The following is a 24020-nucleotide window of genomic DNA, read 5'->3' as shown; positions in this document are numbered from 1 at the left end:
GAGGGTTATTTGGGAATAGAGAAGGAAACAAAATCAAAAGAAAAAAAAAAAAAGTGTTCACCAATGAAAGTATCAGATTTAATATATTTCAAAATAAATATCAAAGCATTTTAAATGAGAACTGAGCTCTTGTGGAAATCTGGCCCCAATTGTGAGTGATGAATACTTTTGAAAATCTGGCCCTGAAAGCTGTATGCAGTTGCTCAAACTAGAACAGCTACTCCCAGTCCCTGTGAACAATTGTTATTCTTTTCCTCCTATTGGAGGACAGGAATTACCGCTCCCAAAAAAAAATGCAATGGTAAAAAGCCTGTCTCCATTACAATCAACTGCAGGTTTAGAGGAAAAATAGTTTAATGTGAGACAGTTCCGTGAATATTTGTGTGCGCACATGAGCATGTGCGATTCATTTATACACCAAATAGATTATACATATAACATTTGTACTCACTTCGGTCTATTGCAAGGACGGTAATATTGCACTGCCTGACTGCCATATCTTTGTCAAAAAGTGTAGTAGTTCTGAGCTCGCCTGAGTTTTCATCAATGGTGATCCAGCTGCATTGGCCAGGTGCTATCTGATAGCTAGTAAAAATAAAAATGTTTAAAAAATAATTGTACAATGCTTATCTCCCCATATCCCCCAAAATGTTGTACATTTAATAAACTAGTATAATAAAATTATTTATACCTTATGCCTTCACTGTTTCCTGTTTCTGGATCCTCTGCTAGGTATTTGCCAACCACTGTTCCAACTGTCCTGCATCCGTCAATTCTTATATTTAACAAACAAGGTTTGAATACTGGTCCCTCATCAACATCTAGTACGATAACTCTAACAGTACAGATGCCCTGGGGAAGTGCACTTGAATATGGTACTACTGCATAAGGTATCTCATTAACTACAGTAATCTCAAGTATCCTCAGATTGGCGGTTTCATAGTCCAATCCCTGTAAAATAAATTTAGGTCTATTAAATTAACCAAAACCTGCTATAAATTTTCTCATCACAGTTTTTAATAATAAAAAGAGACCAAGTCATACATGGTCATGATTTTAGAAAAGGACTAATTATTTTGGGTGCTCAATTCTTGGGTGTCCCACCTGAGAAACCTTAAAAGGGCTTGATTTTCAGGAAGTCCTAAGTACCAGCTTATTTAAGAAAAAGAAGTGGCATCCCTAGCATGGCATAAGCAGCACCAAAAAACAAGGTTATATTTGTAACTCTATTGGGCTTCTCTCCACCTCAAGGGCTACGTTGAAAACTAAGTATGTTTATTTCTGTAACCGAGGCCTGGTTGGTCTACATTTAACAATTAGATTGCCCTAGCTATACCACTCAGGGCTGTGGACAATTTTGCACCCTGAGTGCTGTGTTTAGGTTGACTTAACTCCCAAGAATTCTTCCATCGACCTAACCTCTTGAAGGGGTGGATTACCTACATTGGTAGAAACACACCTTTCATTGATGTACAAAGCGTCTACGCTATGGTGGCATAGCTGCTGCATCATAGCTGTGCCGCTGAAGCGTAGACATGCCCTGACTTTCTTCCTAGAATACTTGCTACCTTTCCTGTCTGTTGCCACAAGTCAAGAATCTTTTCCTATTAGAAATGCATATAGGTGCTTAGTGAGAATTCAACAACAGTAAGAGCCTCTGAACCTATAGTGCAGCTGGCATGCAAGGTTTTTTTTTTTTTGTACATGGCATCTAGGCTGTCTTTAATGGCGGATTTCTCACCTTGTAAGCCTCCTATTTATAAACACTAATAGAGATATCAGGTTGCTTTTACACATCCAGAAATACTGATAAACACTGATTAAAAAAAACACACATTCTTGAAATGCTTTGATTACCTCACACTTTCCAATATAAAATTCTCCTCTTTAAGAGAACAAATATGATGAAGCCATGTTCCATACAGCAAGTATGGACATTATGAGGAAAGCACAGTGTTAACTCTTAAGCTAAAACAGAATCCTCACTAGCTGTAGCAGAATTGTTATCATGTGTGGGCCAGCGAGTAGAAGGTAACAGTCTACTACTTTGAGAAATTTCAAGTGAGTTGGTGCACTTTGGTCATAGCAGCGTGCTGTGTATTTCAAAAAAAAAAAAAAAAAAGTGTCATATTTTAAGCAGAAAGCTAGCCATACCCATAGTTATCTGCACGTAATAAGAGCTTTACATTTTCCAAGTACAGAGAGACAGAGAGGTTAAGGGTCTTGCCTGGAGAAACTGTGATCCTCCTTGTCTCATATTGCCATATCTGTAAAATAATACCTATAGAGATATTATTTTACAGACCTAAACATATACAGGAACTAAGGTGTATACAGCCACAGAGAGGTAGAAAGGCAAGAATCATTTACCTACACACTCCAAATTACTACAGATAGATAAGAAACAAAGGTTAAGTGACGCTTTGAATGGGTTACTTAAACTCCATAAGCTTCTGTTTCCTATTTGTAAAATATGGGAGGGATAATATTCCTTCCTTCACAGTAATTTTATGAACTGTAGTGAAACATTTGTAAAGAACTATGCTAGATAAGACTGAAGTGTTATTAAGGGTAGTCCTTGGCAGAAGATAGTATATAGAACTCAGGACTGCCTGGTTTTAAGCCCTCACTTAATCCATTAAACTATATGATCTTTAAAGGAGAACCTCTTAGAACTTGAGCTAGCCCCCATGACTTAAATGGAAGAAAGATCAGCACTTAAGAAAACTGGATGATGAACCTGCAAACCATATACATTAGTATTATAATTCTTTAGGTACTTAGATCCTCAATGTACACACTTTACAGGCTTGTCTACATGAACACCACAATCTGGACTATAGGAGGTGGGGGGACAGGATGTGAATTGCAGGGCACTCACAAGCATTGTGCTCTAACTGCTCCATGTAGACCCTGCAGGGGTGAACTAAAAAAGGTACTTAGTTCATGCTGATGTAGTCCTGTTTCAATTAGTGAAGGCACCATTCCTTGTCAAAACTAGATTAAGCCAAAATGTGGAATTTTGGGCCTAGCTATTACAGAATTAAAATGAATTACTCCACTCCCTCCCCAAAACACATTAGGAAAACTCAAAAAAAAGGGAAATACATCTAAACATTTTATCAAATCTCACTGAACATGTTGTCCAATTTGCTACACATTTTCCAGAAAAATTCTACCCCGAGAGAAATATCAGGTGAATTTGTTTGTTCAATTTGGGAAGGAAGCAGAGCCAATAATCCAACAGATAATTAAGTGTTATAACTAACCAGAATTTATAGCTACAACAAAAAGTGAAAACTGATTTGTTTTTTAAAAAAAACCCCAGACTTTTGGCTGATTGTTTTCATCTGCTTACCTTAACAACACATAATACCCCTTCATTTGTTCTTCCATCTGTTGTAATAGCAAAATGATTATCTTCATTTCCTTTTACAATGCTGAATCTACAGTTCCAGGCAGGTGAGTTAGGCTCATCCTTGTCCAAGCAAGGAATTCTCATTATTTCCACATTCACTTGGTTTTCCTGTACTTTTGTTTCATACTGAAATAAAATATCTATTGTTTAAATTAAATAAATATAAAATACAGTATTACATAGTTCAGGAAAGAAAGTTATATTGTGTTTAAATGCAAGGCCTTAAATCCAATGGCCAGTGTAAAGCTTTGGTCATGAGGTTTTGGTTTCTTGAGTTTGTTTTTTCTATAAGTGAAACATTAAGCATCCCTTTCTGTGATTGTAGGTGAAATTCTCTGGATGAAATCTTGGCCCAAGTGAAGTCAATGGAAATAAGATTTCAACCAGAGAATTTCACCTTCCCGAAAAAGGAATACTTAATGCATTGCTTAGAGAACAAAAACATAAAACCTCACTGCAGCAGCTTTATAGTTTAAACTGCTACCAAAGTGACATGAGATAAACCAGAAAAAGGCCCTCTTGTACCAGAATAAGAGTGTTCCTTTGTGAGGAGTTATACCAGTATAATTATAGCAGCTTAAATTCGCTCTTTTCCTTATACCAGTATAACTTCCTATGTCGGCAAGCCCTTAGATGGTCTGCTTGGATGACTGGGAGAATCCAGTCGGAGATGATAAAAAAAAAAAAAGACTTCCCATCTAGGCCCTGTAATAAAGATAGTTGAGAAATATGGTATTTGGAGACCAGGGAAAGGGATAAACAGTCTGGGAGAGTCACTCTCGGAGAAACAAGCAGGGTCCCGACTGGATCCTAAGAGCAACTTGGTTTCCTTGGAAACAATGTATATTGGGTCTGTTCTTTTCCTGTAATTCCATAGAAAAACCCATCTAAATTTAGTTTGTAATGAAGCATAAGATTAGAGGAGAGTAAATATGCATGTATACTATTTATTGTTTTGAAACAGTTTTATCTAATGCTTTGTTCCATTTGCTAATAAATATACTTCTTGTAAAAAGGCTGTTGGTCAACATACATCACTGATCAACAGGCTGTTCGAAGAAAGGATCAAGCAGGTGCCTGAACTCTCATCGGGCCTGTTGGCAAAGACAGGGTATTGTACCAGATTCTGCTCTAAGAGTGGGGAAAACTGCAAGATTCCACTCCAAAACAGGTAAGGGTATGAGGCCTAACCCCTCAAGGGGTGCACTCAGAATCCAGAAAGGGACAGGGGTGCAATCAACCCCACAATTGTGACAGCAGCATAATAACAAACACACTTACAGATGAATGGCCACAATATGGGGCATGGTCATTTATATCTCCAACGTTAATGACAACTGTTCCCGTATTGCACAAACCGAAAGGCTGACCTGCCATATCTCGTACTTCAATTAGCACTATATGTTTGTCTATTATCTGAAAACATAAAAAAAATGGTTACAGATAAAACTTTCACATTCATGTAATAGTATGTCACTTTTATTGTAGAATTAAATGCTTTACTTCCCTCCCCCTTCTTTCTAAAGATATGTTAAACATGTAATTATTTTCTAGGATAAAAGAAATAAGACAACCAGCTTTTTTAATAGAAAAAACAGTGAAACACATAAGTAAAATTTTTCAGCGGCTAAGCAGCACACAGAGCTCAGAAAGTTTTACTAGAAACCTATTAGTCATGTTGAACGCCAGAGAAGGATCTCTATAATGTCCTATACTCACAATCGTCTCCTCTTCCCTACACACACACACACACACAGGTGGCAGCCAGGCCTTCCCCATCACACACACACCTGTCTGCTGGGAAAAGCAGCAAGGAGTTCTACATAGTCTGATACACTATTGTCGGGTGGTAGTGCGAAAGTTTCCCATATACTATGCTGTCTCTTCCTGGGTCTTCTTACACATCCAGATAGGATCATTGAGGGGAGGAGAAAAAAGCATTCAACTGGACAATAATTTGAGTCACAGCAGTAAGACGCCGAACACCACCTGAGAGAGAGTGGCTCTGGTAGATTAGGGCTCCCTAGAATTGCTGGGCTAAATTTGGTTTATTGGGAAGAGGGGATAACTTTGCTTCATAAACTCTTCAAATTCATCTGTAGGAAATAAGTGATGGTACTCTACTCTCAAGATTCACTTTACATGGCCATCACCCCAATATTTCTCATTCACAATACCCACAATCTCAACATTATTCTTTTTCTAAGGCTTTGTCTACACCGGGAAAATTGATGGGCATAGCTATTTCACAATATCCCTCTGTATGGATGTTGCAGCCTTCTTTAATATAGTCCACTCCTAAGCCCCACTGCTCTGTTTCTTCACTCTTTGTTGCTTGCCTAGGAACCCGCTGCTCCATTTGCAAGTAGCACAGTCAAGTGATGCTGACAAGGTACTTCAGAGATTGGAGCAGAAAAGCAAAACTGACACACTCTCACATTGGGTCAGGGAAGCAGAAAAAAGTTCAGATTCCAGTTCATCTGTGTTTTCCCCAAGTTATGGGAGAGTCTCGCTTCTAAATCATTAGAGACCATTTGAAACCATATATGGTGCCTCTCTAGTCTCATTAAAATCTTGCATACTTCTCTGTACATATCTGCTCACAGAATCGTGAAGTGAAGCTAAATATAATGCTGTAGATAAAGGTTACCTCTCTATCCAGTTGTGATGTTAGTGTGGTAATTACACCTGATTCACGGTGAACAGAAAACATTTTGGGTAATGGCGGTTGTTCTGATACAATTTGATATCTCAGGGTAGTGTGCAGAGTATAAGGTTCATCTCTGTCTTCTGCAATGACTTTTCCAACTACTGTACCTGTATATACACAACATTATCAATTTTAAATTCCAAAAATCCCCCAAGTAACAGTTTCAAATTAATTATTTGGTACTTATTTTTATATAAGACAGAAACACAAATGTAAAGAAGCAACATGACGTGACAAGTTGGCGGAATCCGTGTACTATTTCTGATTCTGTGTGTGTGTGTGTGCGCGCGCGCATCTTTATCCAGCTACAGACTTCATTTTGAATGTGTTGCTTATTTGCCTTCTCTTTTATACTTTTACCTCCATGTTGGGCTGGAATTCCAAGGGGGGGGGGTAGTGGTATAGGGCTAAAACAGAGACACATTAAGTCTATATGGTCCACTAATCAAAAGGAAGCCTTCTAGACAATAGGCTAGTTCCTACCCAGGACAACTGCTTTAATCAAGTCTGTGGTCACTGGAGGCTGATCAGGGAGTCACCTATCAAAGGGAGAGCAGGGACACAGGAGAAGAGACCAGAGACTCCATATTCTGGATGAGAAGCCATGTGCAGGAAAGTGGAGGGGAGGGGGAAGGAAGAGGAAGGATCCTAGACTCCGTAGAATATTCTGCCCAAAGCCAAAGCACTCACCAGAGTGGTAAGGAAACTGAGGCAAGGAAAAATGCATACAAATGTTTATTACAGTGGGAACCCAATTATCTAACTGGAACCGGGGCCAGATCGGATAACCAAAAATCCAGATAAACAGGAGAATGGATGGCCAGGGCTTCTGCTGTCATCCTAGGGTAGACAACAGTGCGAGTTCCAGCTGCCTGGGGTGGATGACAGCCCTGCGTGACTCAGTTAATAAGGAGAACCAGATAACGGATGCTCAATTAAATGGGTTTCTACTGTATTTTGTCTAAATTTGTGTATATCTCCCAGGCTATATAAAAAGAGTAATAACGTTTAGAAATCTGTGCAAAGGCTGTCAGTCTGTTTTGACTATCACATATCCCTGAAGTCGTAAACTGTACACCAGAATGCTCACCCCTTCGGTGGAATTCTGGGAAATGTGCCTGAGCCACTAGTGACGGTTGGAAGACAGAGCACTAGTTTCAGGCCGAGGCAACTGGACTGCCAAGAGAGGTATCAGACACAAGAAGATCTATATCTGAGAGTGCATGCCGAGAGGTCCAAAGCCCAGGATGACACCTAAACTCTCCCCAGCACCAGCACAGTAGGGGGCACATGAGATTCAACATTTGGATACCCTCCCAGCAGTGTGGCAAGCATCCAGTAGGGGGAAGCTTGACCACATCTGTTTACTATAAAAAACAAGACCTGAATCATATTGAAAACCCTAGTAAAAAGTGTAAATTCGTATTTTCTATTTCTGAGCATTTGCCTAATTATTTTTAAATCTCTATTTATGATTGCCGTCAGACAGAGAAGACACAAAAAATAGGTAAATAGGGTCTTTAACAGAAATACAAAGGATCAGATTTCAATGAATGATTTGTATCTGAACAGCCCAAACACAAACATTCCTGAAAAGCTTTAAATATATCCAAATTATTTCTCCCATGGAATACTGTAATTTGATTTATCCATTTACTGAGGATTAAATTCTGATACAATGAGTAGCACTGTACTCCATGCACAGTCCTGCTGATATTCAAAGGTCTAGACTGTAACCCCATAATCTGCCTGATGTAAGAATAGAGGAAGCTGCACTGCCTCAGGAGCAGAGTGGAGAATGAAACATGACTCAGTCACAACTCCACCCCTTCCCCACTATTATTCTGGGCAGAGAGTAAGTTAATTCATCCCCTTTTTGTGAAGCAATTTACACCCCTACCCTGTGCTCCTGGCCAGTAAGGAAAAGGAGAGGCGGCAGAGCCAGGGTTCTTTCCATTCCTTGTCCCTTCCTGTCCATTCGCTTGAAGTAGACTGTTGCAGGTAATTAGGTCCCTGCTCTCCTTATGACTGGGCCTTAAATAATCTAACACAGTGAGATCCTAAATTGTGAATACAGGTGGCAGAATTTAACCCTTACTTTCCTGTTCAAGAAAACAGCAATTTTCACAAATTCACCCCCAGAGTAACTTCCACTGAAGTTACACTAACAGTGAATATTGCCTTCGTGTTTGGCTCCAATTCTCCTCCCACTGAAGGCAACAGAAGTGTTACTATGGATGTTGGTGGGAGAAGAAGGAACATGCCCTGTGGATGCATGGCCTTTATGTAACTTGAGAGAGAGAGAACGAACACACCTAACAGTAACTAAGGGTAAAATTTTGCCCCTTCAAAAGGAGGACAGGTAAGAAAGATCAATAGATCTTATGCTATAAGGGCAGCATAATGTAGAATGTATTTTGCTTTGTTTTTTAGGATGAGAGAAGACAGCCCAGGGCAAAAAGGGATCCTATATCTATTATTCTGGCAAATATGGTCAGTGTTTAATGTATATATATTGTACTCCTGTGTGTGTTCATTCTATATTTAAGTATTTTTGTATATATCTTGCACTTCATTCTAGGTATTCAGCCCAGAAGTGACTTTAAAACCCACTTCTAAATCAGATATAATGTGGACAATAATACTTGGACTGAGAATCAACCAATATGAAGAAAAAAAATGCTATAAAAAGTTTACAACTCTTATTTTGCATACTCAAAATGAATTGTGGGTGAAGAATCTGAGTTATCAGTGTCTTTATATGTTGGCTAAACATTAGTCACAATGAAGTCAATATGACTATTCCCAGGCTTAAAGTTAACCATGCTCCCAAGTGTTTGTAGGATCCAGGGCTCAAATTTGTGGATCAAGTTTAGTAAATCAGTTCCACATTTCTGCTTAAAATTATCATTCCCCCGCCCCATGAATTGAATGGTCTCTATAAGAGTTTGAGATACCACAAAATGAATTTTCAAAACACAAGGCCAAAAGTTTATACTTGTGGCTTTCAAAGTAAACCTGCATTGTCAATTCCAAACATTGACCCTGTGATAGGAACAAAGGTGGTATTTCACAATTCTTTGAGTTTTTGAGCAATTATCTTTGCACATTATGGCTAAAAGGCCCTATTTACATAAAATACGTGCACAGTTTTTAAGCTAAGGGCTGGGGAAAAGCTGAGCGGTGCAGAGGAGCACATGATTCAGACAGATGTCTCTTAGGGCAGGATTTATTAAAGGGAATTTTCTATATTCTGGTAAAGAAGACAGGACAGAAGTTGACAAAATACAGGTAGAAAAGAAGCAGTCAAAAAACAAAAACAAACAAAAAAAAAGAGTCCCATTCAATTACATCACATGAAGGCAGACAACTAAATACGGACAAATTTTATAAGTGCTTGTGCACAAATGCTAGAAGTCTAAATACTAAGATGGGTGAACTTGAGTGACTGGTATTAAGTGAGGATATTGATATAACTATGTACCATAGAATCTCCATGAATAGAAATTCCGTGCCTGAATAAGAAGACTCTAGCAGTAGGAATATACTACCACCCATCTGACCAGAATGGTGACAATGACTGAAATGTTCAGAGAGATTAGAGAAGCTACAAAACAAAACACCCCACAAACAACCCCCCCCCCCACCACCCTCAATAATAATAGGGGCTTAAACTATCCTCATATTGACTAGGTACACATCACCTCAAGATAGGATGCAGAGATGAAGTTTCTAGACACCATTTTGCTTCTTGGAACAGCTAGCCCTGGGGCCCACAAAAAGAAAGGCAACTCTTGATTTAGTCCTAAGTGGTGCACAGGATCTTGTCCAAGAAGTGAATATAGTTGAAAAGCTCAGTAATAGTGACCATAATGTAATTACATTTAACATCCTTGTAGGCCAGAAAATACCAAAGAAACCCACCACAGCAGCTTTTAACTTCAAAAAGGGGAGCTACACAAAAACGAGGAAGCTAGTTAAACGGAAATTAAAAGGAACAGTCACAAGAGTGAAAGGCCTGCAACCTACATGGAAACTTTTAGTTTGAGCCTCTATTGTGGTGGTTTTAAAATGTGAACTACAAATAAAGAACAGTAAGAGGACCAAAAATATACCACCAGGACTAAACAAAGTAAGAGTAGCAGTAACAAACAAACAAACAAGACATCCTTTAAAAATTGAAAGTTAAATCCTACTGAGGAAAATAGAAAAGACCATAAACTTTGGCAAGTCAAGTGTAAGAGGAAAATTAGGTAGGCAAAAAAAAGAAAAAAAAGACACCAAAAACGAATGAACGAACCAAAAACATTCAAGTACATCAGAAGCAGGAAGCCTGCCAATCAACCAATGCGGCCACTAGATGATTGATGTGCTAAAGATGCACTCTAGCAAGACAAGGCCATTGCAGAGAATTCTTTCCATTGGTCTTCACTGCAGAGAATGTGAGCCATTCTTTTTAAGTAACAAATATGAGAAGCTGTCCCACATTGAGGTGTCAATAGAGAAGATTTTGGAACAAATTGATTAAATAATAAGAAGTCACCAGGACAGATGATATTCACCCAAGAGTTCTGAAGGAACTCAAATATGAAATTGCAAAACTACGAACTGTGATACATAAGTTACCACTTAAATCAGTCTCTGTACTAGATGACTGGAAGCGTAGCTAAATGTAACACCAATTTTAAAGGTTTCAGAGTAGCAGCCGTGTTAGTCTGTATTCGCAAAAAGAAAAAGGAGTTCTTGTGGCACCTTAGAGACTAACCAATTTATTTGAGCATAAGCTTTCGTGAGCTACAGCTCACTTCATTGGATGCATAAAGTGGAAAGTACAGTGAGGAGATTTTATATATACACACAGACCATGAAAAAAATATACATTGTAAGGAGAGTGATCACTTAAGATGAGCTATTACCAGCAGGAGAGTGGGGTGGGGGGAGAGAAAATCTTTTGAAGTGATAATCAAGGTGGGCTATTTCCAGCACATTTCCAGGAGTTAACAAGAACATCTGAGGAACAGTGGGGGGGGGAAATTGTTGAAATCATGGTGGAATTCCTCAAGGGCTTCTTTTCCATGGGTCCACCATCAACCTCAGCCTGGACCAGTCCACACAAGAGATCCACTTCCTGGACACTACAGTGCTAATAAGCGATGGTCACATAAAACACTACCCTATACTGGAAACCTACTGACCACTATGCCTACCTACATGCCTCCAGCTTTCATCCAGACCACACCACACGATCCATTGTCTACAGCCAAGCTCTATGATACAACCGCATTTGCTCCAACCCCTCAGACAGAGACAAACACCTACAAGATCTCTATCAAGCATTCTTACAACTACAATACCCACCTGTTGAAGTGAAGTAACAGACTGACAGAGCCAGAAGAGTACCCAGAAGTCACCTACTACAGAACAGGCCCAACAAAGAAAATAACAGAACGCCACTAGCCGTCACCTTCAGCCCCCAACTAAAACCTCTCCAACGCATTATCAAGGATCTACAACCTATCCTGAAGGATGACCCAACACTCTCACAAATCTTGGGAGACAGGCCAGTCCTTGCTTACAGACAGCCCCCCAACCTGAAGCAAATACTCACCAGCAACCACACACACCACACAACAGAACCACTAACCCAGGAACCTATCCTTGCAACAAAGCCTGTTGCCAACTGTGCCCACATATCTATTCAGGGGACATCATCATAGGGCCTAATCACATCAGCCACACTATCAGAGGCTCGTTCACCTGCACATCTACCAATGTGATATATGCCATCATGTGCCAGCAATGCCCCTCTGCCATGTACATTGGGCAAACTGGACAGTCTCTACGTAAGAGAATAAATTGACACAAATCAGATGTCAAGAATTATAACATTCATAAACCAGTCAGAGAACACTTCAATCTCTCTGGTCACTCGATTTCTGATCTCAAAGTGAGTATCCTTCAACAAAAAAACTTCAAAAACAGACTCCAGCAAGAGACTGCTGAATTGGAATTAATTTGCAAATTGGATACAATTAACTTAGGCTTGAATAGAGACTGGGAGCGGTTGAGTCATTATACTAAGTGAAACTATTCCTCCCCCACTTTCCTCAGACGTTCTTGTTAACTCCTGGAAATGGCCCACCTTGATTATCACTTCACCCCCCACCCCACTCTCCTGCTGGTAATAGCTCATCTTAAGTGATCTCTCTCCTTATAAATGTGTATTTTTTCATGGTCTGTGTGTATATATAAAATCTCCTCACTGTACTTTCCACTTTATGCATCCAATGAAGTGAGCTGTAGCTCACGAAAGCTTATGCTCAAATAAATTGGTTAGTCTCTAAAGGTGCCACAAGTACTCCTTTTCTTTTTACCATTTTTAAAGAAGCTCCAAAGGCGATCCTGGCAATTACAGGCCTATAAGCCGAACTTCAGTAGCAGGCAAATTGGTTTAAACTATAGTAAAGAGCAATCATCAGATACAGATGAACACAATTTGTTGGGGAAGAGTCAACACAGCTTTTGTAAAGGGAAATCATGCCTCACTAATCTATTAGAGTTTTTTGTGGGGGTCAACAAACACGGACACAGGTGATCCGGTGGATATAGTGTACTTGGACTTTCAGAAAGCCTTTAACAAGGTTCCTCACCACAGGCTCTTAAGCAAACTAGAGCAGTCATGGGATTAGAGGGAAAGTCCTCTCCTGGATCAGTAACTGGTTAAACGACAAGAAACAAGGGGTAGGAATAAACAGCCAGTTTTGAGAGTGAAGACCAGTAAATAGCTGGTTCTCCCAAGGATCTGTACTGGAACCAGTGATGTTCAACATAGTCATAAATTATCTGGGAAAAAGAGTAAACAGTGAGGTGGCAAAGTTTGCAGATGATACAAAACTACTCCAGAGAACTGTCAGCTTTGGACTTAATTAAATGTTACAAAGGGATCTCACAAAACTCTGTGCCTGGGCAACAAAACGGCAGATGAAATTCAATGTTGAAATGTGCAAAGTAATGCATACTGGAAAACATGCCATTTAATACATACAAAACGATGGGTTTAAGTTCTTCTCCTGGAGTGGTAAAAGTTATCTTGGCGTCACCATAGATAGTTCTCTAAAAACATCTGCTCAAATGTGGAGCAGCTGTCAAAAGTGCTATTAGGAACGGGATTGATCATAAGACAGAACATATCATAATGCCACTGTCCATGGTACGTCCATACCTTGAATATTTTCTGCTGGTTGCCAAATTTATTTACACACACACACACACACACACACATATATATATATATATAAATAAAAACATACAGAGATGGGCAACAAAAATGATTAGGGGTATGGAACAGCCTGCCAGGGCATTTTGTGAAAGCCAGAAGTATAACTGGGTTCAAAAAAGAATTAGACAAATTTGTGGAAGATAGGTCCATCAATGGCTACTAGCCAAGATGGTCAGGGATGCAGAGGTTGGGACTGGATGATGGGATGGATCACTTGATAATTCCCCTGTTCTGTTCATTCCCTCTAAAGCATCTAGCACTTGCCACTGTCGGATGACTGGATATAAAGCTAAGGGCCATTGGTCTGAACTAGTATCACATTAGATATACTTCTCGTACTGAGTGCACAGAATCTTTTTTTCCGCAAGACTATGCTCTATTTTAATTTCTAGTATATGAAAATCCTCCCTTCATGAAGTACAGTACCATAGCACACTCAGTAAAGCTACTTTTCCCAAAGGCCTGCTGATTTGAGTGTGCATATAAATTTGTCCATGTGTACATGGACGGCTAACTAACTATCTGGCATGCATATACAGGTGTGGATATTGCATGCAAATTGGAGCATGTGCAAATTTGAAATAAATTGGAAGTGCTTTGGAAATGTAGGTTTCAATATAAAAATATTGATTAGTTATTCCTCCTGAAAAACTGATCAAACATCAGAATGATACACACTCACTGTGGTATGTCACTGTTGGAAGACGATAGCATTTTAGATATTTATTGATCAAAAATCATAGTGCTTAAAAAAAAAAAAATCATAAAATTATGCTTACCAGGTTTGCAATGTTCAGGAACAACAAACTCAAAAAGGTCCTGTGTAAAACATGGGGCATTATCATTATCATCTTCTATTCTGATTGTATGCAGCAGTGGTTTCTCTGGTGAATATCCATCTGCAGTGGTTGCAAAGCAAATTATCTATAAAAAAAAAAAAAAAAAAAAAGAGAGAAAACCTTAGTTTCCCACTGTTCTAGAACAGGGTGCAATATTCCTTTTCAGCCCAATGGATAACATGATCTACAGAATAATTTCTGCAAAGCACAGTATGTCAAATATACCCTTTTCATAAGCAGACAAAACATAATAGAAGTGAATGGCTAATGCCTGCAATAGATATTTTGCAGCTATTTGCATATACTAATCTTTCCATGTTGACCACGGAGGACAAAGCTGAGCTCTTTCTAGCCATTGGTCCACCGGGTTTCTCTTCCTTTTGTTATTAATGGTTTCTGCTTCAGGACAACATGCTAGAGCTAGACCCAATTTCAGTAACAAATTTGTCTTCAGTCAGATGCAAGAGGAGATGATTGATGTTACAGGCTGGCAGTGGTAGAAGTAATGCATTTAACTGCTTCCCAGGCCCCAAGACAACCATTTGCATTATTTTCCACAGTTACTCGTGAAAGATTTCCATCCTGGGATTTGAATACACTGAGTAAGAACTTACATTTGACCCACTGTCAGTCACAGAGAGACCATCCTTAACCAACCCATCTTGTATCCAAGTGTCACACTTAGTGGTGCTCACTTGAGCAGAGTGCAGCTTTTGGCAAAAGTGGAAACAAAGCAGTGAGCAACCAGTGCAATACCAGCAATTTTGTGTGTGGGGACTATGTAGACGTAGATGCAAGAACAACAAGCTACAGAACGATTGCTTCAGTTTTACTGAAAGGTGCGTTCCCTCTGCCTCTGCGGGTAGCAGCAGCACTTTTTGTAGACTTTCCACACTTAATGTTATTTCTATATTCTCCTTGGTGGGCAATCTGAAGCTGCCTTGTCTGACACTTTCCTCCTCACTGTCAAAGTCAGACATACTTGGCAGTTCTACAAATTCCTGTGGCGGAGAGATATTATGTAATTCCATAAGTTCATCTTCTGGCATACCTCCCTCCTCACCCTACGAAGAAACGCTGGCTGACATTAGCATGCCACACTGGTGGTGTGCTAGAGTGTGCCACAGCAGCACACATTGCCAAAAACAGCAGAGCCAACACTTTGTTGTCTCAGGTAGAAACAAGCAAAACTATACAGTCAGGCAAGTAAAAACAACATGTACTATATAGGCAAATGGTGTCCAAACATAGTAAGAGTCTTTGATACTCTAATTACGTGTGTTTGAGGTGCAGAAAGTGAAGAAGCAATGGTAGTAGACATAATTGACCATGTGTTTCTTATTTGCTTTCTTTTCAGTTAAGGCATAAGACTGACTAACCAACTGCCTAAGAGAAAGGAGGAAGCATATTCACTTAGAAAAACTGGAGAGAAGCAGAATGAACAAACCAATCTAATGTGCAGTGGAATTATTAGACTGTCTTATTTTTACTATTTCCCTATTGTGTAGGAAAACAATGGAATATTCATGTTCAACAGTCCATTGGAAGCAGAGCTCTCCACTTCTGCCACCTCCTTACACCTCTCAGCCAGCAGAGAGAGCAGTTTACCCATTTAACAAACATTAAAACTGAACAGAACAAGCAAATGCTGCGGAACTAATACAGCTGTCTTGACGATTATCTTTTTGTCTCATTTTAATTTTACATGGACTTTTTCAAGTCTTCCACCAGAAAAGAAAAAAAGTCTTGTAAAACTAGATCTTCCTTCACACTCCCACCACCAATTTCTGCCCTGTAAATATCAGGGATACTATTTGGGATAGTTGTCTGAGCACAAATGCATTTTCCTCCCATTCCTGTTAGAACACACCAGTGAAGTAGAATAGAATGAAAATACTAATACATTTAATTGTGTAGACAATTTAGGCCCTTACCTTAAAGCTTGGATATTGTTCACGGTCTACCGGGCCAGTAGCAAAAATATTCCCAGTTTCTCTCTCTATATAAAACAAACCCTTTGGATCTTTATCAATTCCAGGACCACTTGCAGAGTAATAAATGGTATAGTTTTGGGCTGTGTCAGACTGGACCTATAAAGAGTAATTTGTTAAACACAGACAAAATAATTCATCATTAAATATCTTTCTATTTCTGTGTTTTCTGAATTAATGTAAGTGTGGGATAGAAAATAGTGTCACACTTCAGAAAGGATGTATAAAATCCAATTCTTAGGTTCAGGTGCTACAGCAGCTTTTAAACAGAACAGGAAAATGGTCTGCTCTGTGCCAATCTTAACTACCTTTATAGTAAATGCACTTGTGAGAAAGGCTGCTAATCCTTCACAAATACCAATGGAAGAAAATCCATCTTGGAGTAGAGTGCATGGGGAAGGGGAAGATGTGAGTAAAATATATTTAGTCTCAGCATCATTAGAGACAGAGCTGCCAGGTGTAGCAAAGGTTGCTTAACGCTTTTCATTAGAAACCCCTATTTTCAATCACTCAACCATTCTGGTTAACATTTTCTATGTCTGAGATTGACTTTTTAGGCAAAACTGGTTCAGCCATTAACGACTGGAAGTGGTTTGCGGGTTTTTTTGCCACTGTTAGTTCTTACTAAAATTTCTTTCAAGAAATCTAGAACCTTCTTTCTTTGGAGCAGGGACTTGATATTTGACAAGGGGATAGCACTGGGGTCAGGGAGATGCCTTTTTTCCTTGTCCTCATAAAAATCCATCCAGATTTCACCCAGTTATAAGCCTCTGAATAGTTATATTTACACATAAGTAGAGCTTTTTAGAGGAATGCTGCTAAAATCTCCAGAAATGCAATAAGCATGCTCCAGCCCCACAGATCTCCATGGCAACTGCAATGAACATGTTTTCAGGCCCCACCCTGTCTCCTACATAGCAGGCAGAGAGCTAGTGCTCCAGACAGAACATAAACACAGCAGCAAGATCTCTCCTCTTTCGCCTCAGTGAAGAAGTGCTGGGCAAGGCTGACGTTAATAACTATGCACAATTCACAGCCTTTATTATTGAGCGTAACCTCACACTTCTACTTTACTAGGCATGCAAGTAGCATTCTCTCTCCTTTACAGACTGGGTAACTGCCTGTGCACCCTTAATTTAGCTCTTTATGTATATGCATGGTACAGTCTTCAGTGACATGATCATATTATTTGTTCTATGGGACCCCAGTATAGACAAAGAATGAGACAAAAAGTTCTGAGAAATAGGACTGGGATTCAGAAGTTGTGTTCTAGACTTACCTCTGCCTCAGACTTCCTATGTGTATCTTATGATATTTATCTGAAAAGCAGTTACTAAGGATTACCGTTAAAAGTTACCGTTGCTTTTCTAAAACAATAATTTAGTTGGTTTTCTTCACTTTTTTGCTAAGATGCCATCTGAATCCAAAGGCAATGGCTTACAGTATTTTGTACTGGTCAGATAGGAAAGTAACTTACATTATAAAAATAGCTGGTGTATAAAATGTACCTGTTGAATTTGCATTGGAAAAGGTCCAAGAGAGTTCTCCATCATAGAGGATGGGATAGGAGCCCACCTTCTTTTGGTTCGCCTGAGGACTGTATCTCTAGTATGTCTTGTCTTATGTGTCTGCATTTAGAAGACCAAAAGAAATCATTAAGTAAAAGATCAACCCATAATTTCTTAAGGTTTATATTCTTGTTTGTTTGCTTCCCCTCATTTTTCCCCCTCAGATTTTTCAGAACTCCCTCCAAATCTTAAGGACGAGTTTTTGCTCTTTTAAATCCTCTTTTTCACCATTCCACTTAATCCTGGTGTCTTGAGAATTCTTCAGCCCTGTGCAACACTCATTATTTTAATACTTCCTATCAATATACAGTGCTCATGAAGTTTTTTAATTGCTTAAAATTTGCTTTTATAAAATCTTAACGCCCTTGAAGGTCATAATTTCCAGGCTTTGCCAGCTCAAGAAGGAGTCCTGAAAATTTAAAACCTATGCACTTATTAGGTTTTGCTAAATTAGAAGTACACAATCTACTATACAATAGCTATGCCTGATCATTTTAAGAGTTATAAACAACAACTTTTATACAATGAGAAGCCAAACTGTAAAAAGACAGTTTCCAAAAAATAAAAAGTAAAATGTCTGTAGCAATTATGAGCCTACCTTTTCTTGATGAGCTAGCAAATTGACATGTATCTTCTTTTCTTCATGTCTTTGAATGTCCTTGAGTAATATAGTAAAAGTCTTTTCTTCAGAAGATAAAGAAATGATATTTGTTGTATACACAGAACCATCTTCTAGAATTCTAAAGTCAGGATCGCTTGAACTGATATGTTCTGCAGACTTAAGGCACTCTCTCAGATTTACTGTAAGAAAGAAATTTCAAAGATTCTCTCACGTCACAACAAGACAAATGCTTTTAAACTTACATGCCTAAAGTTTGGTTTATATTTATGCACCTATGTAAAAGTGGCCCGATTTCAAGTCCATGTCCTTAGCACCTCTAAAGATCAGACTACTTTTATTTAAGAATATGGAGCCCAGCTTCTGAACAAGTTTACATTCATGTTGCACATCCATCCATTCATTAAGCACATTAGGCCATTTGCCAAAGGATACTTGGCCATAGTGAGTACTTTACACAGGCACCGTCAGAATGGGGGCAAAAACAAGTTTAATTTGGTGACTAAAATTTCCCAAAGTCATAATTCTTCTTGTGTATTTTTTGCCCCCCAAAGTGCTTACCTTTCCTAAAAGAGTGCCATCACCCATGTACATAAATAATTCTGCTACAAAACAGTGGGTGAAATCTTTTCTCCATTGAAGTCACTGGCAAGATTCTGACACACTTCAAAGGGACCAGGATTTTTTTCCAGTATGGGCAGATGATGGCAGACAAACTTATTCATTAAAACAGATTCCATCTCAGTGTTTCCTAAGTATAACAACTGAGGGGGTAATTTGACAGTGTTCCTTTCTCTTCTTAAAAACAGCCTGCCTTACTGTTGAATGTTCGAACATTATTATAGAGCATTTCAGCAAATATCACCCCTTATTGGTCAGCATTCAAGACACCATGGAATTTTTCTTCAGAGAATAGTCTGCTTATGGCACTGCTTTCCCATAAGTGAGCATCTGAATATGAATTCTACTTCTGAGGCAAGGTAAGTCAGCATTATTCCTAGTACTGAACAGCTCAGTGTATTGTTATATCCTGTAGGATATTAAAATCATACAGAACTTGAGCAATTGTGGGGAAAATCCTTGCTTATTTTACTATTGTGCTATGAGTCACCGGTTGTATTACAACAAAAAAGGCATCCTTTCTCAATAAAATGTTAAGGAACAGCATTCAGGCTACAATGGCATGGATAAATGTTTGCAGACAAACAAATAGATGCATTGTATAAAATTCTTCCATTCTTCCTGTATGGTTAAAACTTTTTGAAATATTCTTCAATAAAGTGAAATTAAATGAATTACTTTCATATTCATTCAAGTTAAAATAAGATACATACCCATCTCCCTCATACAAAATATACAGTGATCAGCTGCATAGATTTTCATTATAAAAAAAATGACATTAAGGTTAGCTTCTCCATTGCATGTCCTTTATATTCACCCTCATTTTAAAGGTAGTCTTGATTAATAAACTCTCAGACTGTGATGGGATAAAAATCTACTGTACCTTCAGTAGAGACTAGGGCCACTACCCTGGACCATGCTCCAAAACTGTGCCAATACTGGTATAAGACAGCCTCAGATTCAGCTCTCAGAGGATCTCCATTGTGTAGGAAGATCCTCAGGTGGCACAGAGCATCTGTAGCAACTCCTACATCACACCCTTCCCAGATGCTGCCACAGGAGACTAATCTGGAAAAAGAGGGTGTTGTCTGGACTTCCCTAATCCCCATCAAATTGCTCAAATGTGGGCTGCTCAACCCAGTCCAGAACAGCCCGAGGATTGAGGAACTTCTCTCCTGAATACTGTACTAAATACTTCATAGCCACAGCTGAGGATTTGGCCATATGTGAATTCACTGCTTATATGTCAGTGACACAGGAAAAATCTGTTTTTAGTTGTTTTTTTTAAAACAACCCAAGTTAAATACTATAGGGCTCTACCAAATGCACGGTCCATTTTGGTCAATTTCACTGTCATAGGATTTTAAAAGTCGTAAATTTTCATGATTTCATCTATTTAAATCTGAAATTTCATGGTGTTGTAATTATAGGGGTCCTGACCCAAAAAGGAGAGTGTGTATGTGTGTGTGTGTGGGGGGGGGGGTCTCAAGGTTATTGTAGGGCTGAGGGGGAGGGGTTGCGGTACTGCTACCCTTACTTCTGCACTGCTGCTGGCAGCGGCGCTGCCTGCAGAGCTGGATGACTAGAGAGTGGTGGTTGCTGTTCAGGAGTCCAGCTCTGAAGGCAGAGCCGCTGCCAGCAGCAGCGCAGAAGAAAGAATAGCATGGTATGGTATTGCCACCCTTACTTCTGTGCTGCTGCTGGCAGAGCTGGGCCCTCGGTCAGCAGCCACCTCTCTCCGGCTGCCCAGCTCTGAAGACAGCACAGAAGTAAGGGAGACAATACTATGACCCCCCTGCAACTCCATTTTAGGTCAGGACCCCCAGTTTGAGAAACACTGGTCTCCTCCATGAAATCTGTACAGTACAGGGTAAAAGCACATAAAAGACCAGATTTCACGGGGCAAGACCAGATTTCACAGTCTGTGACATGTTTTTTATGGCCGTGAATTTGGTAGGGCCCTAGCTATAGAAAATGTATCCCTTCTATGTAAGCTGTGAGCGTTCAGCACTTGCAAGGATTAGACCACATATTTAGATACTAAGGTATCTAAGTTTGAAAATGCTGGCCAAAACTTCTGCCTTGAATCAATCATTCAATCTGCTAGTAATTGGTTATAACCAAGAATCAAAATGTGCACACGCTGCCAATAGGCAGCGTTAAAATGTATAACAAAACACAGCAAATCCTTCAGTAAAAGGCTAATCCAATATGCAGCTGAATTTAACTAACTAGGTGTTGTCCCAACTGCAATAAATTGTATTGCAAAATAAATCAGTATCTCCCCTTCATTGTAAAAGCAGTTACAGAAATGGTGAAATGATGATGTAGAGTTTTGAAGGGCATCTTGAAGCTTCTCACCTCTGCCAACTAATGTTCCGGCCTCTAATTTAGAAGGAACATTAAAAGTGACTTTCTTGCAAGCTTCACAAAATAAACTCAATACCTAAAAAGGAAAGAAAACAAGAGAGAATAGTCACCCTTGCTGTGAAAGTATTTTTAAACATTGTTTGAAATCATGGCATAAAAAGTATATAGTAGCTAGATTTTTAGTCATGTTAAAAAACACCAAACATGTAGAGTTGAAATGTGTATTACATATTTTGGTGACTGATTTCAATTTACGTGAGTACTGAGACATAAAGGGAGGTTTTTTGTTTTGTTTTTTAAACAGTCCAGTGAAACAACCTAGAAAGTATCATTTATTACAAATGACAGGAAAGCACTGTGGCATAATGTACAGGGTTAGATCTCAGAAGATGCAGGTTCTGTTCTTGACTCTCACTATGACTTGTGTTACTTCGGCAAAGACATTTAACCTGTGATTGAAATGCTAGGCCCATTGACGTCAATGGCAGAACTCCTATTGACTTCAACAGGGTCAGGATTACACTCAGCCTCCCACTTTACAACATTTTGAAGTGGGAAAATAAAAATTTATCTTTCTTTAAAGAGTACTTTGGGCTCCATGGATAAAGTGTGCTAAGAATTAAGACTCAACAATTCATGAAGTTTATTTCCATTGACTGGTTGCATTGATTTGTAATGTTTAAAGGAACAAATATTTTATTTATGTCATAATACTTGGCACAATACTTATTAATTTGTATCTTCAAAAGTGCTTTACTAACAAACTACTTAAGCCCCAAATCCTTCAATTGTATCTGATTAAAATATGGGCAGAGGTCTGTCAACTTACATATATCGCATTACAGAATTGGGGCTTCAAACTTCAGAACACCCATCTGTAGCTGGTAAATAACCACCACATTTTATAAAATGAAGTGGAGGCATAGAGTGGCTCCTAGTTCCCAGCCTGAGCTCAGACCATATGTTTATCCAAGGTTTTATTCAATGAATTTATATTCTAATCTAAAGTTATAGAGCCACTCAAACTATGCAATATAGAAAATCAAGAAGGGGTTTTTGTGCACATGCACACACAGAATGGGAGTACTTCTCAACAAACAATTTATAGGAAAAAAACAACAAATTTAATAGTCAACAACAGATGAGACACCTTATTTTGTGAAAACTTTTAGCCAGATATTGAAGGTACTATTAAAAAAAAAAAAGAGAGAGAACAGCAAATTGAAAAGTGAAAGGAGTTGCTTTTCCTGTGAAAATTAGCTCATACATTTTTAATTCTTTAAAAAGCAAACAGTCTTTTAAAATCATGATTGGCTACAATTTCAGACTGATTAATTTTGAAACACTCTGGATAACCACAGCATTTAAGATAATTAAAATATCATATATGCATCAGTAAAAGATGCTTTTCCTATTTAAATTATTTCTGTTGTTAACATCCTTTCATGAATCTCAACCATATAACTGAAATCACTATTCATTTCCCAGCTAACATTTGGGCTATTTGTAATAGTAATTAATCCTTACAAAACTTCCCTCTCTCTCCTGTGGGGGAAAAAAAAGTTGCTTTTTTTTTTTTAATTAAAAATAATACACAACATAATCAGGCATAGTTTAGGAGTTTTTCTAGGCCAATGAAATTTAATTTCAAAACATTAACCAATGAGTTTAGTCTGATATTAACATGAAGAGTTATGAAGTAATATATACAGAGACAAGATAAGAATAGACCTGTCGGTACATATAAAAGGGTTCAATATGCTCTGAGTGTACATATGACACAGATGCCTAAACTTGCATTATATAAGGAGTGTTTGTTATGTTGAGTTTTGTTTGTTTGTTGCGGGGGTTGGGGGAATGCAAGAGAAGGCAGGGGAATTTTGCTTTCTTTAATTGGATTGGTGAGTAAAGTACGATTAGCATGGCTTTTCCCCCTCCACTCATCGAGATTACAGTAAGAGTAAGTAAATGGAAAATTCTCACGAAAACTTACCTGCCCAGACACAATCCAAGACTGAGTGCATTACATATAAAAATAATCAATTTAGCCTGGCAATAGTATTGAAAATTTACTTATGCAGGGACAATCTACTAAACTATTCTTTACTCTGATTATGATAGTGGGGAGTTGGGGGTGGCCAAGCTAATGTTACTTTACTCACCCATTAAAAAGAGTTTTTTTCCTGAAGGCAAATAGAATTGGTCAGGGCTGATAATTATTTATGGGTATAAATAAATATATTTGTTACCCTGCATTTAAATGGGCCAAAAGCCATTCACCCTCCAATGCATGGACCCTTTGAAGTAAATAGGAGTACTTGTGTGAGCATGATTTGGCTTCAAATGAACAACTGAATTTGATTCTTAGAAATACAGCATATAGACACAAAGACTCTTTCCTTTTCATACCTGATTTATTGACTAATAATACATATCTGTATTAATGATTATCCTTTACTTCTGTAATAACCAGTAGAATATAGAATATTAGGGTTGGAAGAGACCTCAGGAGGGCATCTAGTCCAATCCCCTGCTCAAAGCATGTCTAGTCTGACAGCCCTAATCAAGGAACACCACTTAAAAAAAACAACAAAAAACACCCAAG

The 24020-nt window shown here is 38.7% G+C and overlaps 1 protein-coding gene across 2 annotated transcripts in view; it reads right to left on the bottom strand.

Moving 5' to 3' along the window:
• Positions 1-24020, bottom strand: part of LOC102939782 (desmocollin-2) — a 40111-nt gene that overhangs the window by 14990 nt on the left and 1101 nt on the right. For both annotated transcript variants that reach the window (XM_037892711.2, XM_037892712.2), the window contains exons 2-11: positions 21407-21491; positions 18404-18606; positions 17746-17865; positions 16181-16336; positions 14187-14331; positions 6069-6235; positions 4700-4834; positions 3359-3544; positions 692-951; positions 452-585 (exon numbers count right to left, since the gene is read on the bottom strand). In XM_037892711.2, the coding sequence (XP_037748639.1) occupies positions 452-585; positions 692-951; positions 3359-3544; positions 4700-4834; positions 6069-6235; positions 14187-14331; positions 16181-16336; positions 17746-17865; positions 18404-18606; positions 21407-21491 (1591 nt within the window). The remainder of the gene's footprint in view (positions 1-451; positions 586-691; positions 952-3358; positions 3545-4699; positions 4835-6068; positions 6236-14186; positions 14332-16180; positions 16337-17745; positions 17866-18403; positions 18607-21406; positions 21492-24020) is intronic.

The sequence above is a fragment of the Chelonia mydas genome, chromosome 2 (genome assembly GCF_015237465.2).
Source record: "Chelonia mydas isolate rCheMyd1 chromosome 2, rCheMyd1.pri.v2, whole genome shotgun sequence".
Classification (NCBI taxonomy): domain Eukaryota; kingdom Metazoa; phylum Chordata; order Testudines; family Cheloniidae; genus Chelonia; species Chelonia mydas.
This window is presented reverse-complemented; position numbering and strand designations above follow the sequence as displayed.